The 14,227-nt window shown below is 39.8% G+C and overlaps 1 protein-coding gene across 1 annotated transcript in view; it reads left to right on the top strand.

The window, feature by feature from the left end:
• Positions 1 to 2,287: 2,287 nt before the first annotated feature.
• Positions 2,288 to 14,227, top strand: part of LOC102874392 — a 133,066-nt gene continuing 121,126 nt past the window's right edge. The window contains exon 1 of the mRNA XM_006883783.1: positions 2,288 to 2,508. Within this exon, the coding sequence (XP_006883845.1) occupies positions 2,288 to 2,508 (221 nt within the window). The remainder of the gene's footprint in view (positions 2,509 to 14,227) is intronic.

Raw genomic sequence — 14,227 nt, 5'->3', positions numbered from 1 at the left:
ATGCTGCCCGGCCCAGTTTCATCTCCATGGTCAGATGCATATCCTATCACTTGGATTCATAGGGCTTGATTTCTTCCTAGTAAATCTTATTCTGGAAGTTTTACTGAAACCTGTTCAGCAGGACAACAAATTCAAGGCTCCAATGTGAGAGGGGTGTGGCTGTGAATCCTAGTCTAGAAGGTGAGAATTCTACTGTTGTACTTTCTACTGTTGTGCACTTTAGGAATCAGCAAATGCCTTTAGGGGAAGTTGCACTATGAGATTCACTTCACTGCTGTTCACTCTTTTCTGGGAGATTGGTCTTTTCCTTTTCCTCTCTTCCTCCGTCACGGCAGGACTACCACAAGCTCTAGGCTGCTGCTATCTCCTTAGCCTTTGTACTCCGCATCATGAGCTGGCAAATATCCTAATGATAAAACAGCAGAGGCAGCTGCAAACTTACCTCAGTGTGTTCCCCTCAGCCCCAGGGCCCAACCCTGGAAATCCCTGCTGTCTTGACTATTTTCTGGTACCTTCAAACATTTTATGAAGACGTCATAGTTCTTCTCCACCAGAGGTGTTATTCCGATAACTAGCTACTTCATCATAGCCTGCAGCAGCAGTTGGTTTTCCATTTAGCACATTTCATTACATTTACATGGAAATGAGAGAACATGGTCAAATTGACAAAACATTTAAACATTGACAGGGAAATTGGCGTGCTCCTGCACTGCTGGTGAGGAGATACATTGGTACCACCTTTCTGGATGGCATTAATATTTATCAAAACCCTTAACAACTCATTTGCATCTTGACACTGCAATTATAATTCTAAGACTTTACCCTAAGAAGATAATTGTAGATGTATGTGAAGATTTGTTTACAAAGATTGGAATCAAAGTCCTCAATGTACATGATAGAGCATTTGACAAATTGTGCTACTTCAATTCAGTGAGTTAGAGTAGAATTCAACATTATAAATTATGTAAAAGAATATATAAACATGCTAATGATCTGTTGTTAAGTACAATGATAAGATACTGTGAGAGGGTCAACTATGAGTTGATTCTGGCTCAACAGCACATAACAACAATAGCATGTGCAATGTAATTTTATTTAAAATGTGTATAACCAAACAAACAACAGCAAAAAAAACCCTCAAACTTATAGCTGTTCAGTCAGTTTCAACTCATGATGGCCCTCCATCAGGTTTCTGAGGCTGTAATTCTTTACAGAAAGAGACAATCCATTTTTCACACAATTACTGGTTGATTCAACCTCCTGATCTTTTGGTTAACAGCAGAACACCTAATGCACTGTCATCATGGCTCCTTTAAATATATAATATGTATGTTGTTAGACATTGTTGTTAAATACCATTGAGTTGGCTCAAATGTAAAACAATTCAGTATACAACAAAACAAAACATTTCCTGCTCCTGTGCCATCCTCAAAACTTTTGCTATGTTTGAGACCATTGCTATAGCCTCTATATCAATCTATCCCACAGAAAGTCTTCCTCTTTTTCTATGACCTTCTACTTTGCCAAGCTTGATGTTTTTCTCCTGTGACTACCTCTCCTGATAACATGTCCTGAGTACATAACATTGCCATCCTCATTTCTAAGGAGCATTCTGGCCATATTTCTTCAAAGACACATTTGCTAGCTCTTCTCATAGTCCATGGCATATTCAATGTATAAATATGTTGGTTTTTAGGTGAGGATCTTCCTCTATTTTTACAAGCATGATGTTTCCCTTCTTCTCCCAAAATACCCAAAGTATGTAAGATGAAGCTTTTTCATCACTGCCTCAAAGGAGCACTGTGGATGTCCTTTCTCCAAGATCTCTGTTTGTTCTTTTGGCAGTCCACGGGATATTCAGTACTCTTTTCCAATACCACATAGATTTCTCTTCTATAAGCCTTTGTCATTACCCAGCTCTCAGATACATACCGAGTGATTGCAAAGATTATGGCCTGAATCAGACCACTTGCTATTGAGTTGAGACTCATTTGTTCAATTCTAACAGAGATTTTACTTGTTTCTGGCAGTATGTCCCAAAGTCTTTTCAGTAAGGAAGTCTTACAGAAAAGTAAGTTTTATTGAAAAGTAAAATAAAAGTTTTTAAAGAATAAGAAAAAGTAAGTTTTACTTATTTAAAAAAATAGCTTCACTGTGAAAACCTTTTGATACTAGTGGCTAGAGTTTAATGAGATTGCTTTTGCAAAACTTAAATCAGTATTTCTGAATATTCTTTTCTGTTGCTGTGTTTTTCTTGAAGTTACAATCAAGACATCAATCATCAGCTATGACTGCTCGCGTTTCCAGGCTCCTTCCTGGGAAGGCTCGTTCCTTGGTTACATCATCAAACAACCGGAGAGCAGAGGATTGCCATCAGCGGCACCAAGAGGCCTATGGTTACTTCTTACCCATCCAGACAAGATGGCAGGACAATGACCAGTATGGTCACGTGAACAACGTTGTGTATTACAGCTACTTCGACACTATTATCAATCACTACCTGATCAGGTATGTCTGACTTCTACCACTCCAGACTCTTGCTTTGTCCTCTTGGCCTGCCTTTGCTCCAGAGTCATCCATACAGGGCATCCCAGGAAGATATCTCCCCTTCCTCTTTTTTGTTTAAAGCAATCTGAAAACCTAATTGTTCCACAGAAGAGGACTGATGTGTAAGCTAAGGCCATATTACAGTGTGTCTTCCACAATCTCAATCTACTGTTTGTCTTGGTCCTTTGTACTGAATAGAAAGCAAATGTGCAGACTTTGACTCTCATAAGTACCTACACAACAAACCACATACTGTTCAGGTGAACTTGAACTGATAGAAGAATCTTTAGTCCTTAAAAAGGTCTTTTAAAAGAATAAGCCGCTTCTTCCCAACATAGGACATATAGAGGGGAGAAGAAAGAGAGTAGGAGGTAAAGAAAACATTTATTATGCTCTCTGGATTTGGTCATGACAAGATTGCTATCTCATAGGTGTGCCTCCAAGACTGGTTAGCATTTCTTCGGTTAGGGTAATGCTCTTTATGAAGATTGTGTCTAATGGAAACCAGTTGCTGTTGGATCAGCTGTGTTGCTGTTGTGTACCATCACAGCTCTAGTTCACAGCAAACCCCCATGTGGTAAAGTTGGTAGGTGCTGTTGAGTCAACTATAATCCATAACAACCGTATGGCCAACAGAGCTGAACCTTGTCTCATCCTGATACACCCTCTCAAGTGCTGATATTGTTATAGTCACTGTGTAGTCCATCTTATTGAGAGTCTTCCTCTCTTTCTCTGACTCTCTACCTTTCCAATCATAATGTGTTTTTCCAAAGACTGGCCCCTCCTGAAAGCATACCCAGAATACCAAAAACAAAGTGTTGCCACCTTTGTCTCTAAGGAGCACCCTGGTTGCACTTCTAAGACTTATTTGTTCTATTGACTGTTCATAAGATACACAATACTCTTCTCCAACAGCACAATTCAAAGGCTTTGATTCTTCTTCCGTCATCCTTGTTCATTGTCCAATGTTCAGATGCCTAGGAAGCAGTTTTAAAGAGAGTCATGCAAACCCTAACTCCACTCAATATTGACTGTGCAGTTTGGTCAAATTACTTAACTTATTGAGTAAACATAAATCAATATACAGAGAACTTTCACTGTTGTCTAGCTGTGAGATATTATGTTGTTGTGATATTAGGTGCTGTTGAGTACAACTTATAATGACTCTCGGAACAAAAGATCTGAATCCTGTTCTATCCTGTGTCATTCTCACACTTCCTGACGCACAAGATTCCATTGAAGCAGTCACCCTGTCAATCACCTATTGAGGGTCTTCCTCTCCTTCACCAACCCTCCACATTTCCCAACATCATGTCCTTCTCCAAGGAATAGCCTCTCCTAGCAACATGCCCAAAGTATGTGAGACAAAGTCTCCAAAGAACACTCTGGTTGCACCCTCTCCAAGACATATATGTTTGTTCTCTTGGCTGTCCATGGGATGTTCAGTGCTCTTCTCCAACACCACAGATCAAAGGAGTCAATTCTTTTTTGGTCATCCTTCTTCATTGTCCAGCTCTCAGATGCATAGCAAGTAATAAGACCGTGGCCTGGATCAGATGCACTTAGTCCTCAAAACTGACATCATTGTTATTGTTATTGTTGTTAAGTGCCATCGAGTCTCAGGAGACTCATAGAGACCCTATGAAGGAGAGCCCTCAACACTTGTGTGTCTCTCATCCTCTATCCAGGTTCATAGAGTTTCCTGAGGCAAGCTATTATGGAAGTGGATGCTGCTCCTGCTTCCAAGCTTGTTTTAATCATGGAGTTTTACCCAACACTGTCCACCATGAGTAACCAAGCATTAACACATTTGACACATCAGTGTCACAGTGTTCAGCCTCACAGCAACCACAAGTTAGCACTGTATGGCATGTAGACAGACCAGGGCTATACGACCTAGAAGAATGTTTGAATAAAAACAATGAAAAACAGGCCTGAGGGCCGCGGATTAAAAGTCACCCACCTTTGGCTTGGTAGCATCACTTTCAGTCCACTGGACCAGCTGATCACTCTCTATGTTGATGTTGTTCTTAAGTGCTGTTGAGTCTGTTAATTGAAATAAGTCAATTGATATTCTATTGATTCCTGGGGCCTTATTTTTTTGCCAGTGCCTTCAATGCAGCTTCTACTTCCTTCTTCATTACCACTGGCTCTTGTTCAAATAATACTTCCTGAAATTTTTTAGTGTCTATGTATTCCCTCCATTTGCATTTGATGCTTTCTGGGTCATTCAATATATTGCCTTTAGCATCTTATTCCAACACCTCAGAGAGAATAGCAGAGGTTGTCAGTGGACTGCCTGAACCTCCTTGTCCTTCCAGCGCACACTGGCCTGGTCATCTACCAGCACCAATGTTTCTCTGACTTGAGACTTTCTGATCAAATGTTTTGGCACTAGAATCCCTTTATCAGATAGGTCAAAAGTACTGAGGAATTAATCTCTCTTGATGTAGCCCTTCACTGATGGGAATTAGTGTATTAATATCCAAGCTTCTTCAATTCTATATACCTAGTGATACTGTAACAGAAATATAGGTGGATGGCTTTAGCAAACAGAAATTTTAATTAAAAACTGCTGGCTGTTCTTTTTTGGTGGTAGCGGATGGGTCACTCTGATCTCTGCTTGCCTTCCCTTTTACTATCTCAAAAGAGATTGACTTCAGATACAACTTAATTTTGTTGATTGTATCTTGCCTTCACATATCTACCTTATCTTGCCTTAACATGACTACCTCTATTCTTGCCTCATTAACATCATAGAGATTAGGATTTACATTCAGATGTAATTATTTAATTAGAATGTAATTAACACAAAATGGAGGATAATCGCATAATATGAGGAATAACAACTTAGCCAAGTTGACACATATTTTGGGGGACACAATCCAATCTGTAACACACACTTCAGTTTGAGATAACTCTGAGGTGGATATTTGTACTGATGACCAGACTTCCACAACGGCTAAGTTTTAGTTAGCCAACATGTTAACATTTTGTCTTTATTGAGATAACGTTCATATAACATAAAATTCACAATATTAAGTATTTAATGTATCCAGTTTTACAGATTTTAGGATATCCTCAGTTTTAGGAACCATCTGCCATTTTAAAACATTTTTGTTACCCCCTAAAAGAAACTATATCTGTTAGCATCGTTTTGAAGCTCTAGTGGCAAGAAGCTGCATTGCAATCTCGAAGGGACGAAATTTGAAGCCACCAGCTGCTCTGTGAGAGAAGGATGGGCAATCTCCTCCTGAAAACCCGCCAGAAGGTCAGCTATGGGTCAGTTCCAACTCTGTGGCACACAACAACAACCACCCCACTCTCTAAAGTGCAAGCCAGATTCACTGCTGTTCTGGTTCTTAACAACCATCCATCAGGTTTCTGAGGCTGTGGAGGATGGACGAAAGAGATGAAGACCCTCAACCAGATGGGTTGACACAGTGATTGCTGCAGTGGGTTCTAGTGTGTCAGAAATTGTGAGGATGGTGCAGGATAGGACAGGATTCAGATATGTTGTTCAAAGGGTCACTGTGGGTTGTACTCGACGGCACACTACAACAAATTTTTATAGGAGGAAATTATACAACTTTCTCCCAATGGCTGGTGGTGGATCAGAACTGCTTACCTTCCATTAGGAGCCCTACCCTCTGGTAACCACTAATTTTCCTTTGTCTCTGTAGATTTGCCCATACTTCATGTATATTAAATCATTTACTATATGGCCTTTTAGGTCTAACTTAATGCTTTTAAAATTCATTTATGTTTGTAGCATGTGTCAGTGCTTCATTTCTCCTTATGGGTGGAATGATATTCCATTATATGGACACACACACATATATGTATAAATATATACGTGTGTGTGTGTAATCTTGTTGCTTCATTCATCCGTTAATAGCTATTTGCGTTATTTCCATTTCCGGCTGTTATGAATACTGCTGCTAGAAACATTATGTATATATTTTAGTGTGAATGTATGTCTTCAATCCTTTTAAGCATGCACCTAGAATGGAATGCTAGGTCATGGGGAAATTATAATGTTTTGAGAAACTGCAAAACACTGTCTGTATAATTTTACATTTTCCCTTGCAATGTATGAGAGTTCCATTTTTCCAGATTCTTGGCAACACTTATTTTTACCTATCTTTTAAAATATAGACACCTAGTGTATGTATGAAGTGTTATCTCTTTATGGTTTTGATTTGCATTTCCCTGATAATGAGATGGAGTGAGCCATCTTTGAAATGCCTTTTGTATATTTTCCTGAGAAGAACATTTATTTAGTGTCTTGATGGACTTTTGGTGTTGGTGTTGGTATGTGATGTCAAGTCAGGACCAAATCAAGCTCAATCTACAGCAGGTTTTCAGAGGCAGCAAATCCCACAGGAGGAGATGGCTTATCTTGCCCTACAGAATGGCTAGTGGATTCAAACCTCTTGCCTTTCAACTGGCAGCACAACTTCTTACCACTAAGCCACCAGAGTTCCATCACTTTTAATTGTGTTGCCTTTTAATTGTTTAATTTTGGGCACTATTAAGGTACCCAATTAGTGGAGTTGATTCTGACTCATAATGACCTGCTATTTGATTTCCTAAAGGGAACTCTGGTGGCCTAGTGGGTAAGAATTTGTGCTCCCAACCCAAATGTAAGAGGTTCAATTCTACCAGCTGCTCTGTGGAGTAAAGATGGGCAATCTCCTTCTGTGTGATTCACAACTTCTGAAAATCTATTAAAGAGTCAGCTCTGAGTCAGTTCTAACTTGACAATAAGGAAGATTGAATTTCCTAGATGGTTATTGTTCCTGGAGGAGACTTCCTATCTTCCTTTGAGGGCTGGTAGATTCAAACTGCCAACCATTCTGCTAGCAGTCCAACATCTAATGCACTATCCCACCCCAGCTAGGCTCTTATCACATGTGTGATTTGCATTTCCTCTTGTTCTGTTGGTTGCCTTTTCACTAAATTTTATGCACATCTAGTGTACTTGATGTGCAAAAGTTTTAAATTTTATTGACTTTTTAAATAGCAAGATTTTATTGCTTACTTTATCTTCCTTATTTTCCCAGGAGAGCTTAATCTATAAAACGTGTTTTGTATTCTCACTCAGATTGCCGAGGTACCATGTTAGGGGATTTGAATGTATTCTTTTTTCTGAAGGATCTAGATGGAACCGTTTTTTGCTTTGAGAATGTCTGACTGTCTTTGTGCCTTGTGGTCCTGAGTCTCTCACTAATTTTACTTGGTGTGTCTATCAGTAATTCTGCTGGAAGCAGCTTTCACTTGCTTACTTATGAATAATAAACTGTCTTCTTCAGCACTCATTTCAGCTTTTAGGCGAATGCATGCTTTATACATTGAAAACCACAGCAGGAGGTAAAAACAGTCTTTGAGCCTGTTTGTAATTCCACATCATTTGTCACGTAGGAAAATCTGACAGGGAATTTTCACCTCACTTCAGGACTACTCACTCTTTCTCGGAAAGAGGCAGCCTTGTAGCTTTCTTCTTGTTGACCCTGAAGAATCACTTGAGTGTGTGGCAGAGACCTGGTGGCGTTTGACTTTCATGGCTTATGAATATCTCCTGTTCATAAAAGGGGTTTCTAGAAACAGGATGTGCTGATGATGATGATTGAGTCCTGTATCTGGGGGGTGGGGGGGTAATTCCCTTCACTCTCAATTTGTTAGAAGTTCTTTCACCCAAAGCCTGCTCCTCCCTGTTTAGATGTAAGTGTAGGTATTGGCTTCATGTCAGGAGAGAGGGTGCTCTTGTCCCTTGTAGAAGTCCTTCCTCAGGTACTACACACCAACTGCTAAAGTGCAGAAATATACCAATATACCAACCACTGTTGCCAGGAACTTTATGATCATGATTTTGTAAAGAAAATGAATTAATATTTATTCTTTTTTAAGGAAAGGTAATCTAGGGACTGCTCTATTGACTGCCAACACTCAGCTAAACCCAAACAGCCTCCAATAAGTTTATTCTCTTTCATGAAAGACCTCTATCTGGTTTCTAAAGAAGGACCAGTAGTTGAAAAATATGGGGTTGGTGACAGAAATGAGGCTGGATATTGAATATCGGAATTTTGTACCATAAATGACTTACTTATTGCAAATACCTTTTATAAAAAAACACCAGTGTCAACTATGCACATGGACCTCACCTGATTATTTTTGCAAGAATCAGATTGGTTATGTCTGTGGAAAGAATCGTTGGAGAAACTCGCTCTATCAGCTGTCTAAAATAGAGCAGGTGCTGACTGGAATGGAATATATGCAAATTCAAACTGAAGCTAAATAAAATGAAGATAAATCCACAAGGACCAAAATATGACCTTGAGTCTATCCCACCTGAATTTTTTTAAATAACAAACAACAAAACCATCTGAAGGTCAGACTTGAGGCCTTGAACACTAATGAACAAAGACCTGATTTTCTGTGGGACAATATAAAAAATATTACCCATGAAGAAAGCAAAAGGTTGTTACAAAGACAGAAAAGAAATAAAAGACCAAGATGTATGTCAGAAGAGACAGTCTGAATATTGCACTAGAGTGCTGAGAAGCCAAAACAAAAGGAAAAAATTGGGACGTTAAAGAGTTGAATAGGTCTCAAAGAACAGCTCAGGATGACAAAGCAAAGTATTATAACAAAATATACAAAGAGTTGGAGTAAAAAAAAAAGAGTTGGAGCCAGAAAATCAAAATTGTTCAACATTTCTCAAGTTGAAGGAACTGAAGAACAAATTCAAGCCTCGAATTGCAATACTTAAAATGGTATGGGTAAAATACTGAATGATCCAGGAAGCATCCAAATATGATGAAAGGACTACATAGTCACTATGCAAAAAAGAATTGGTTAATGTAGAACCTTTTAGGAAGTAGTGCATTATCCAGAACCAATGGTAAAAAGGACGAAGTTCAAGCTCTAAAGGAAGTGGCAAAAAGGGCCCCGGGAATTGATGGAATACCAATGGACATATTTCAAACAAATGCAGCCCTAGATGTGCTCACAAGGTTGTGCCAAAAAAAATCTAGAGGATGGCCATGTGACTGGAAGAGATCTCTTCCCACCCTGCCCCCCAAAATGGTGATCTAATAGAATGTGGAAATTATTGAACAATATCACTAATATTACATGCAAATCTTGCTGAAGATTATCCAAAAAACAATTAGAATAGAGCATTGGCAGAGAGATTCAAGAAATACAAGTCGGAGTCTCAAAGGAGGACCAAGAATCAGAACAGGTCTGGGGGAGAAACAGCAGGAAAAATACAGCCAGCACCACCTCCCTGCCACTGTGGTTCAGGATAAAAAGTTGCCATTGCTGTCAGTACATTTGCCTTGTTGCCTGCTACTTCCCTTGGCCCCGGGGGAAGGATTTCCCCACAATTTACGAGGAGGGGAGTAGGGAGTCCTTTATGTGGCGATGACTAAACTAGGGTTATCTGGAAGTAAAAGGGGGAGGCCAAAAAAAGAAAACAGGTTTCGCTACCAAAAAAAAAAAAAGAAAAGAAAAATGAAACACAAGCAGGACTTGCAGAAAGCTCAAACAGGATCCACATCTCACACCATATACAAAAACCAACTCAAGGTGCATCAGAGACCTGGGAGTAAAGGCCAAAGCCATAAAGTTCATAAGAGACAATCTAGAACCAAGCTTAAAAGTCCTAGTCTATGGCATAAAGAGGCTGGTAAATAGAGCCAGAATTATACACTCTGGAGATGATAAAACTGAGATAAAATTGGGACTTTCTAAAAATTAAATCCCTGTGCACATTTTCCAATAAGGTAAAAAGACTGGGAAGAAACATTGTGCAAACCATCTCAGACAAGGGTCTCATTACAAAAGTTTATAGTATGCTACTAGGCCTCTAGAAGAAAAAGAATGATGACCCAATTACAAATTGGGCAAAAGACATGGAAAGACTGCACAGAGGAAGACATTGCAATGGTCAACAGACATGTAAAGAAATGTTAGAAATCACTGGTATTAAGAGAGAAGCAAATCAAAACCACAATGATATACCATCTCACACTAGTAGCAATGACAGAGTTTATTAGGGCAGCAAGAAGTAAATGCTGGAGAGAATGTGGAGAGAGGGCAACTCTCATACACTGTTGGTGGAATTGTAAAATGGTACAACCACTATGGAAGGCAATTAGACATTTCCTCTAAAAGTTGAACATAGAAACTCTATATGATCCAGCTATTCCACTGCTTCTTAGCAGGAAATTAGAGCTGAGATGCGTACACATTTATACACTAATGTTCATAGCAGCATTGTTCATCATCACAAGAACATGGAAATGTCCAACTACAACGGAATGGAATGAGAAATTGCAGTACATTCATACAATGGAATACTATGCAGCACTCAGGAGCAATGATTTTGAAAAATACTATATAAATTTGGAGAGACTGGAAAGCATTATGTTGAGTAAACTAACTTAGTCTCTTAAGAACAAATAGGGCATAAGACCATTACTGTAAATATAGAAGAACCAGTAAATCATGTGGGGCCCCAAGGGGAGAAGGGGTGGGAAAAGAGAAGTGAGGATGGGTAGGAGCAAAATCACAGGGGTGCACAATTTGGTGTTGGAGGGAAGAGGTAAAGAAAACGGAAAATATATGGTAGGGACCTGAAAAGACAGGGTAATGTGGACATAGTCCAATGATGATTAATTTTATAAAACATAATGAATGGAAATGATTGTATGAAGCACATTGTGAATGAAGAATAGTGTGAAACACAATCTGTATGAACTTTGTAAGCAAACCAATACAAAAGAAAAAGTATTAATTTTTTTAAAAATACAAGCAGGGTTTAGAAGAGGCTGGTATCATTGTCAATGCCAGATGAATCCTGGATGAAAGCAGAGAGTACCAGAAGGGTATCTGTTTGTACTTTATTGTCTATGTAAGATAATTTGACTGTGTTCCTCACAACTACTTTTAACTAGCTTTGAGAAGAATGAAAATTCCAGAACAATTGCTTGTGTTCACTGGAAACTTATAGTTAGACCAAGAGAACACTGCAGGGTTCAAACTAAAGAAAGGAGTGTGTCAGGAATGTGTCCTTTCTCCATACCTTTTCAACCTATATGTGCTACAGGTCATTCAGGAAGTTGGACTTTATAAAGAAGAATATGGCATCAGGATTGAAGGAAGACTCATCATCCGCTGTATTAAGCAGATGCTACAACCTAACTTGCTGAAATTGAAGAGGGCTTGCAGTGTTTGCTGCAGAAGATCAAGGACTGCAGTCCTTCAATAAGGATTGCATCTCAACATCAAGAAAACAAAACTCCTCACTACCAGGCCAATAGTCAGTATTATGATAGAACAGATTGAGGCTGTTAACAATTTCATATTGCTCAGACCCACAATCACCACCCTTGGCACCAGCAGTTAGGAAATCAGAAGATGAGTTGCACTAGGAAAATCTGTTGTCAAGTATCTCTCCAGAGGTCTAAGGAACAATGATGTCAAATCTAGAGAATAAGGTGCACCCAACCCTCCAGGCTGTGGTATTCTAAATTACTTGCTATACATCTGAGAACTGGACAATGACTAAGGATGACAGAAGAAGAATAGCTGCCTTTGAGCTGTGGTGCTGGAGAAGAGTGTTCCACATATCGTGGACCACCGAGAGAACAAATAGATCTGTCCTGGAGGTGGTGAAAGCTGCTTGCTTCTTGGAGGCAAGGATTTTGAAGCTCCATATCACATACTTTGGTCATGTAGCCTGTAGGGATCAGTCATTGGAGAAGGATATTATGCTTGGAGGGTAGAGAGACAGGAGAGGAAGACCCTGGATGAGATGGGTTGGCACAGTGACCATGGCAATGGGATGAGGTGTGTCAGAGATGATGAGATTGCCTTAGAATAGGGGAAGGTTCAGAGCCTTTTTCATAGGGTCCCTATGAGTTGTAGTTGGCTCGATGGTACATAACAACATCTGGTTTCTGAGGTGATAAATCTGTAAGGGAGGGACTTCCTACCTTTCTCCTGCAGAGTAACCACCAATCTTTAAGCACCAGTTAGACACATTTTGCACACCACTACCAGAATTCCTTTTGAAATCATGTGTGGGCATGACCAGCTGAAAGAGAGGCAGCTGTTTTTTCATACCCCTTTACAATGTTAGCGAGGGATAGGAGGAGAGCAACTGTTGACCTGTAACAGTTCACACACTAGTCTCCACTTCATCTGCTTTGCTAAGATTGGCCAGTGTTGTATGTATGTCAAACACTCATAGGATAGTCAAGGAGCAACATTCTCTCCAAGAACATTCCATCTTTGAGGGGTGTTTTCTTCATGAGAGAGCTGAGGGGGTTATGTGGAAGGGTGAGAAGCAGCGGAACAGGCCAAAGCCTGCCCAGAGTTCCTATCACTTTGACAAGGCAGAAGGAGTTAAGTTATTCCTGAATAGTTTATCACTCATCAATTGTAATTAAATATGTTTATATTAAATTATGTTCTGTAATTAATGTAAAATCCTTTAGCCTATGCTGTTATTAGAACCAGATGCTGAAGCACCAACAATATTTCAACATGACTGTGCTGCCTCGCCAGCTGTCTAACTGTAATTACTTTAATCTCAGCTTGTTATCTAATTATCACCTTTGTAAAGGGAAAAGTACTCTCTAATGCTTACTGATTGTTTCAGATGATGATGAAGAGCGGGGAACAGCTGTCAGAGATCTTGGGCCCTGCTTATCGTGATGAGGGAAGTTATCCTGAAGTCTACTCAGGACCCAACAGTGAAGAAAGCCAGGTGGAATGTGGGGGCCTGGTCAACGAAGGGAGACAGGGTAGGGTAGTGAAGGACGCAGCCTCCATGGATAAATTATCATGTGATTTAGCCTCCTCCAGCAGGGACAGGGGGAGGTAGAGGATGGGAAGGTTACTTCATCTGTTTAAGACTCAATTGTGTTATCTGTAACATGGATATAATGATTGTATTTGATTCTAGGTGCTATATCCCTATTATAAAAGACACAACAGAGGATTAAAGGAGATCATGCGTAGAAAGCTTTCACTACAGTGTTTAACCAAACTTGGATGCTTAGTAAATGCTAGCTATCCTTCCTTTTCAAAAAATTAATCCTGGCTTCCTCCACTTCCATTTTAGCCTGAGAACCAAATCTGAAACAGTTGAAACCAGAAAAACCAAAATCACTTCCAGTGAGTTGATTCTGAATTGTGGCAACCCTCTCAGTGTTAATGTTTCTAAGGCTGTAGGGTTAATATCAAAAGACCACTCACCTTTCTTCCCTGGAGTGGCTGGTGGGTTTGAACTGCTGACTTTTTGATTATTGTTGTTGAGTCGGCTATAACCCATAGTGACCTTGTGAACAACAAATTGGAGCCTTGCCTTACTCCGCACCAATATCACAATCTCTCTCTACTTGCCTCCATTCCATTGTGGCGGTCACTGCGTCAATCCACATACCAGCTCAATATTTCAGTGAGATAGACTGCCTCAGTGACTGTCACAGTGGGCCTGAGAATGACCAAGGTCGTGAGGATGGTGCAGGACAGGGCGGGTTTCATATCTCTTGTTTATAGGGTCACTGTGAGTCATAGTCAACTCAGAGGCACCTAACAACAACAACAGCAATACACAACCAGGGCATCTTGAAACAATTGAAGGGAGCATCTTTTTTTTTTTTTA

This window comes from Elephantulus edwardii, unplaced genomic scaffold (assembly GCF_000299155.1).
Source record: "Elephantulus edwardii isolate Elephantulus edwardi_28Jun2011 unplaced genomic scaffold, EleEdw1.0 scaffold00029, whole genome shotgun sequence".
In the NCBI taxonomy this organism is placed as follows: domain Eukaryota; kingdom Metazoa; phylum Chordata; class Mammalia; order Macroscelidea; family Macroscelididae; genus Elephantulus; species Elephantulus edwardii.
The sequence above is the reverse complement of the archived record's forward strand: the minus strand, read 5'-3'. Positions and strand labels throughout refer to the sequence as shown.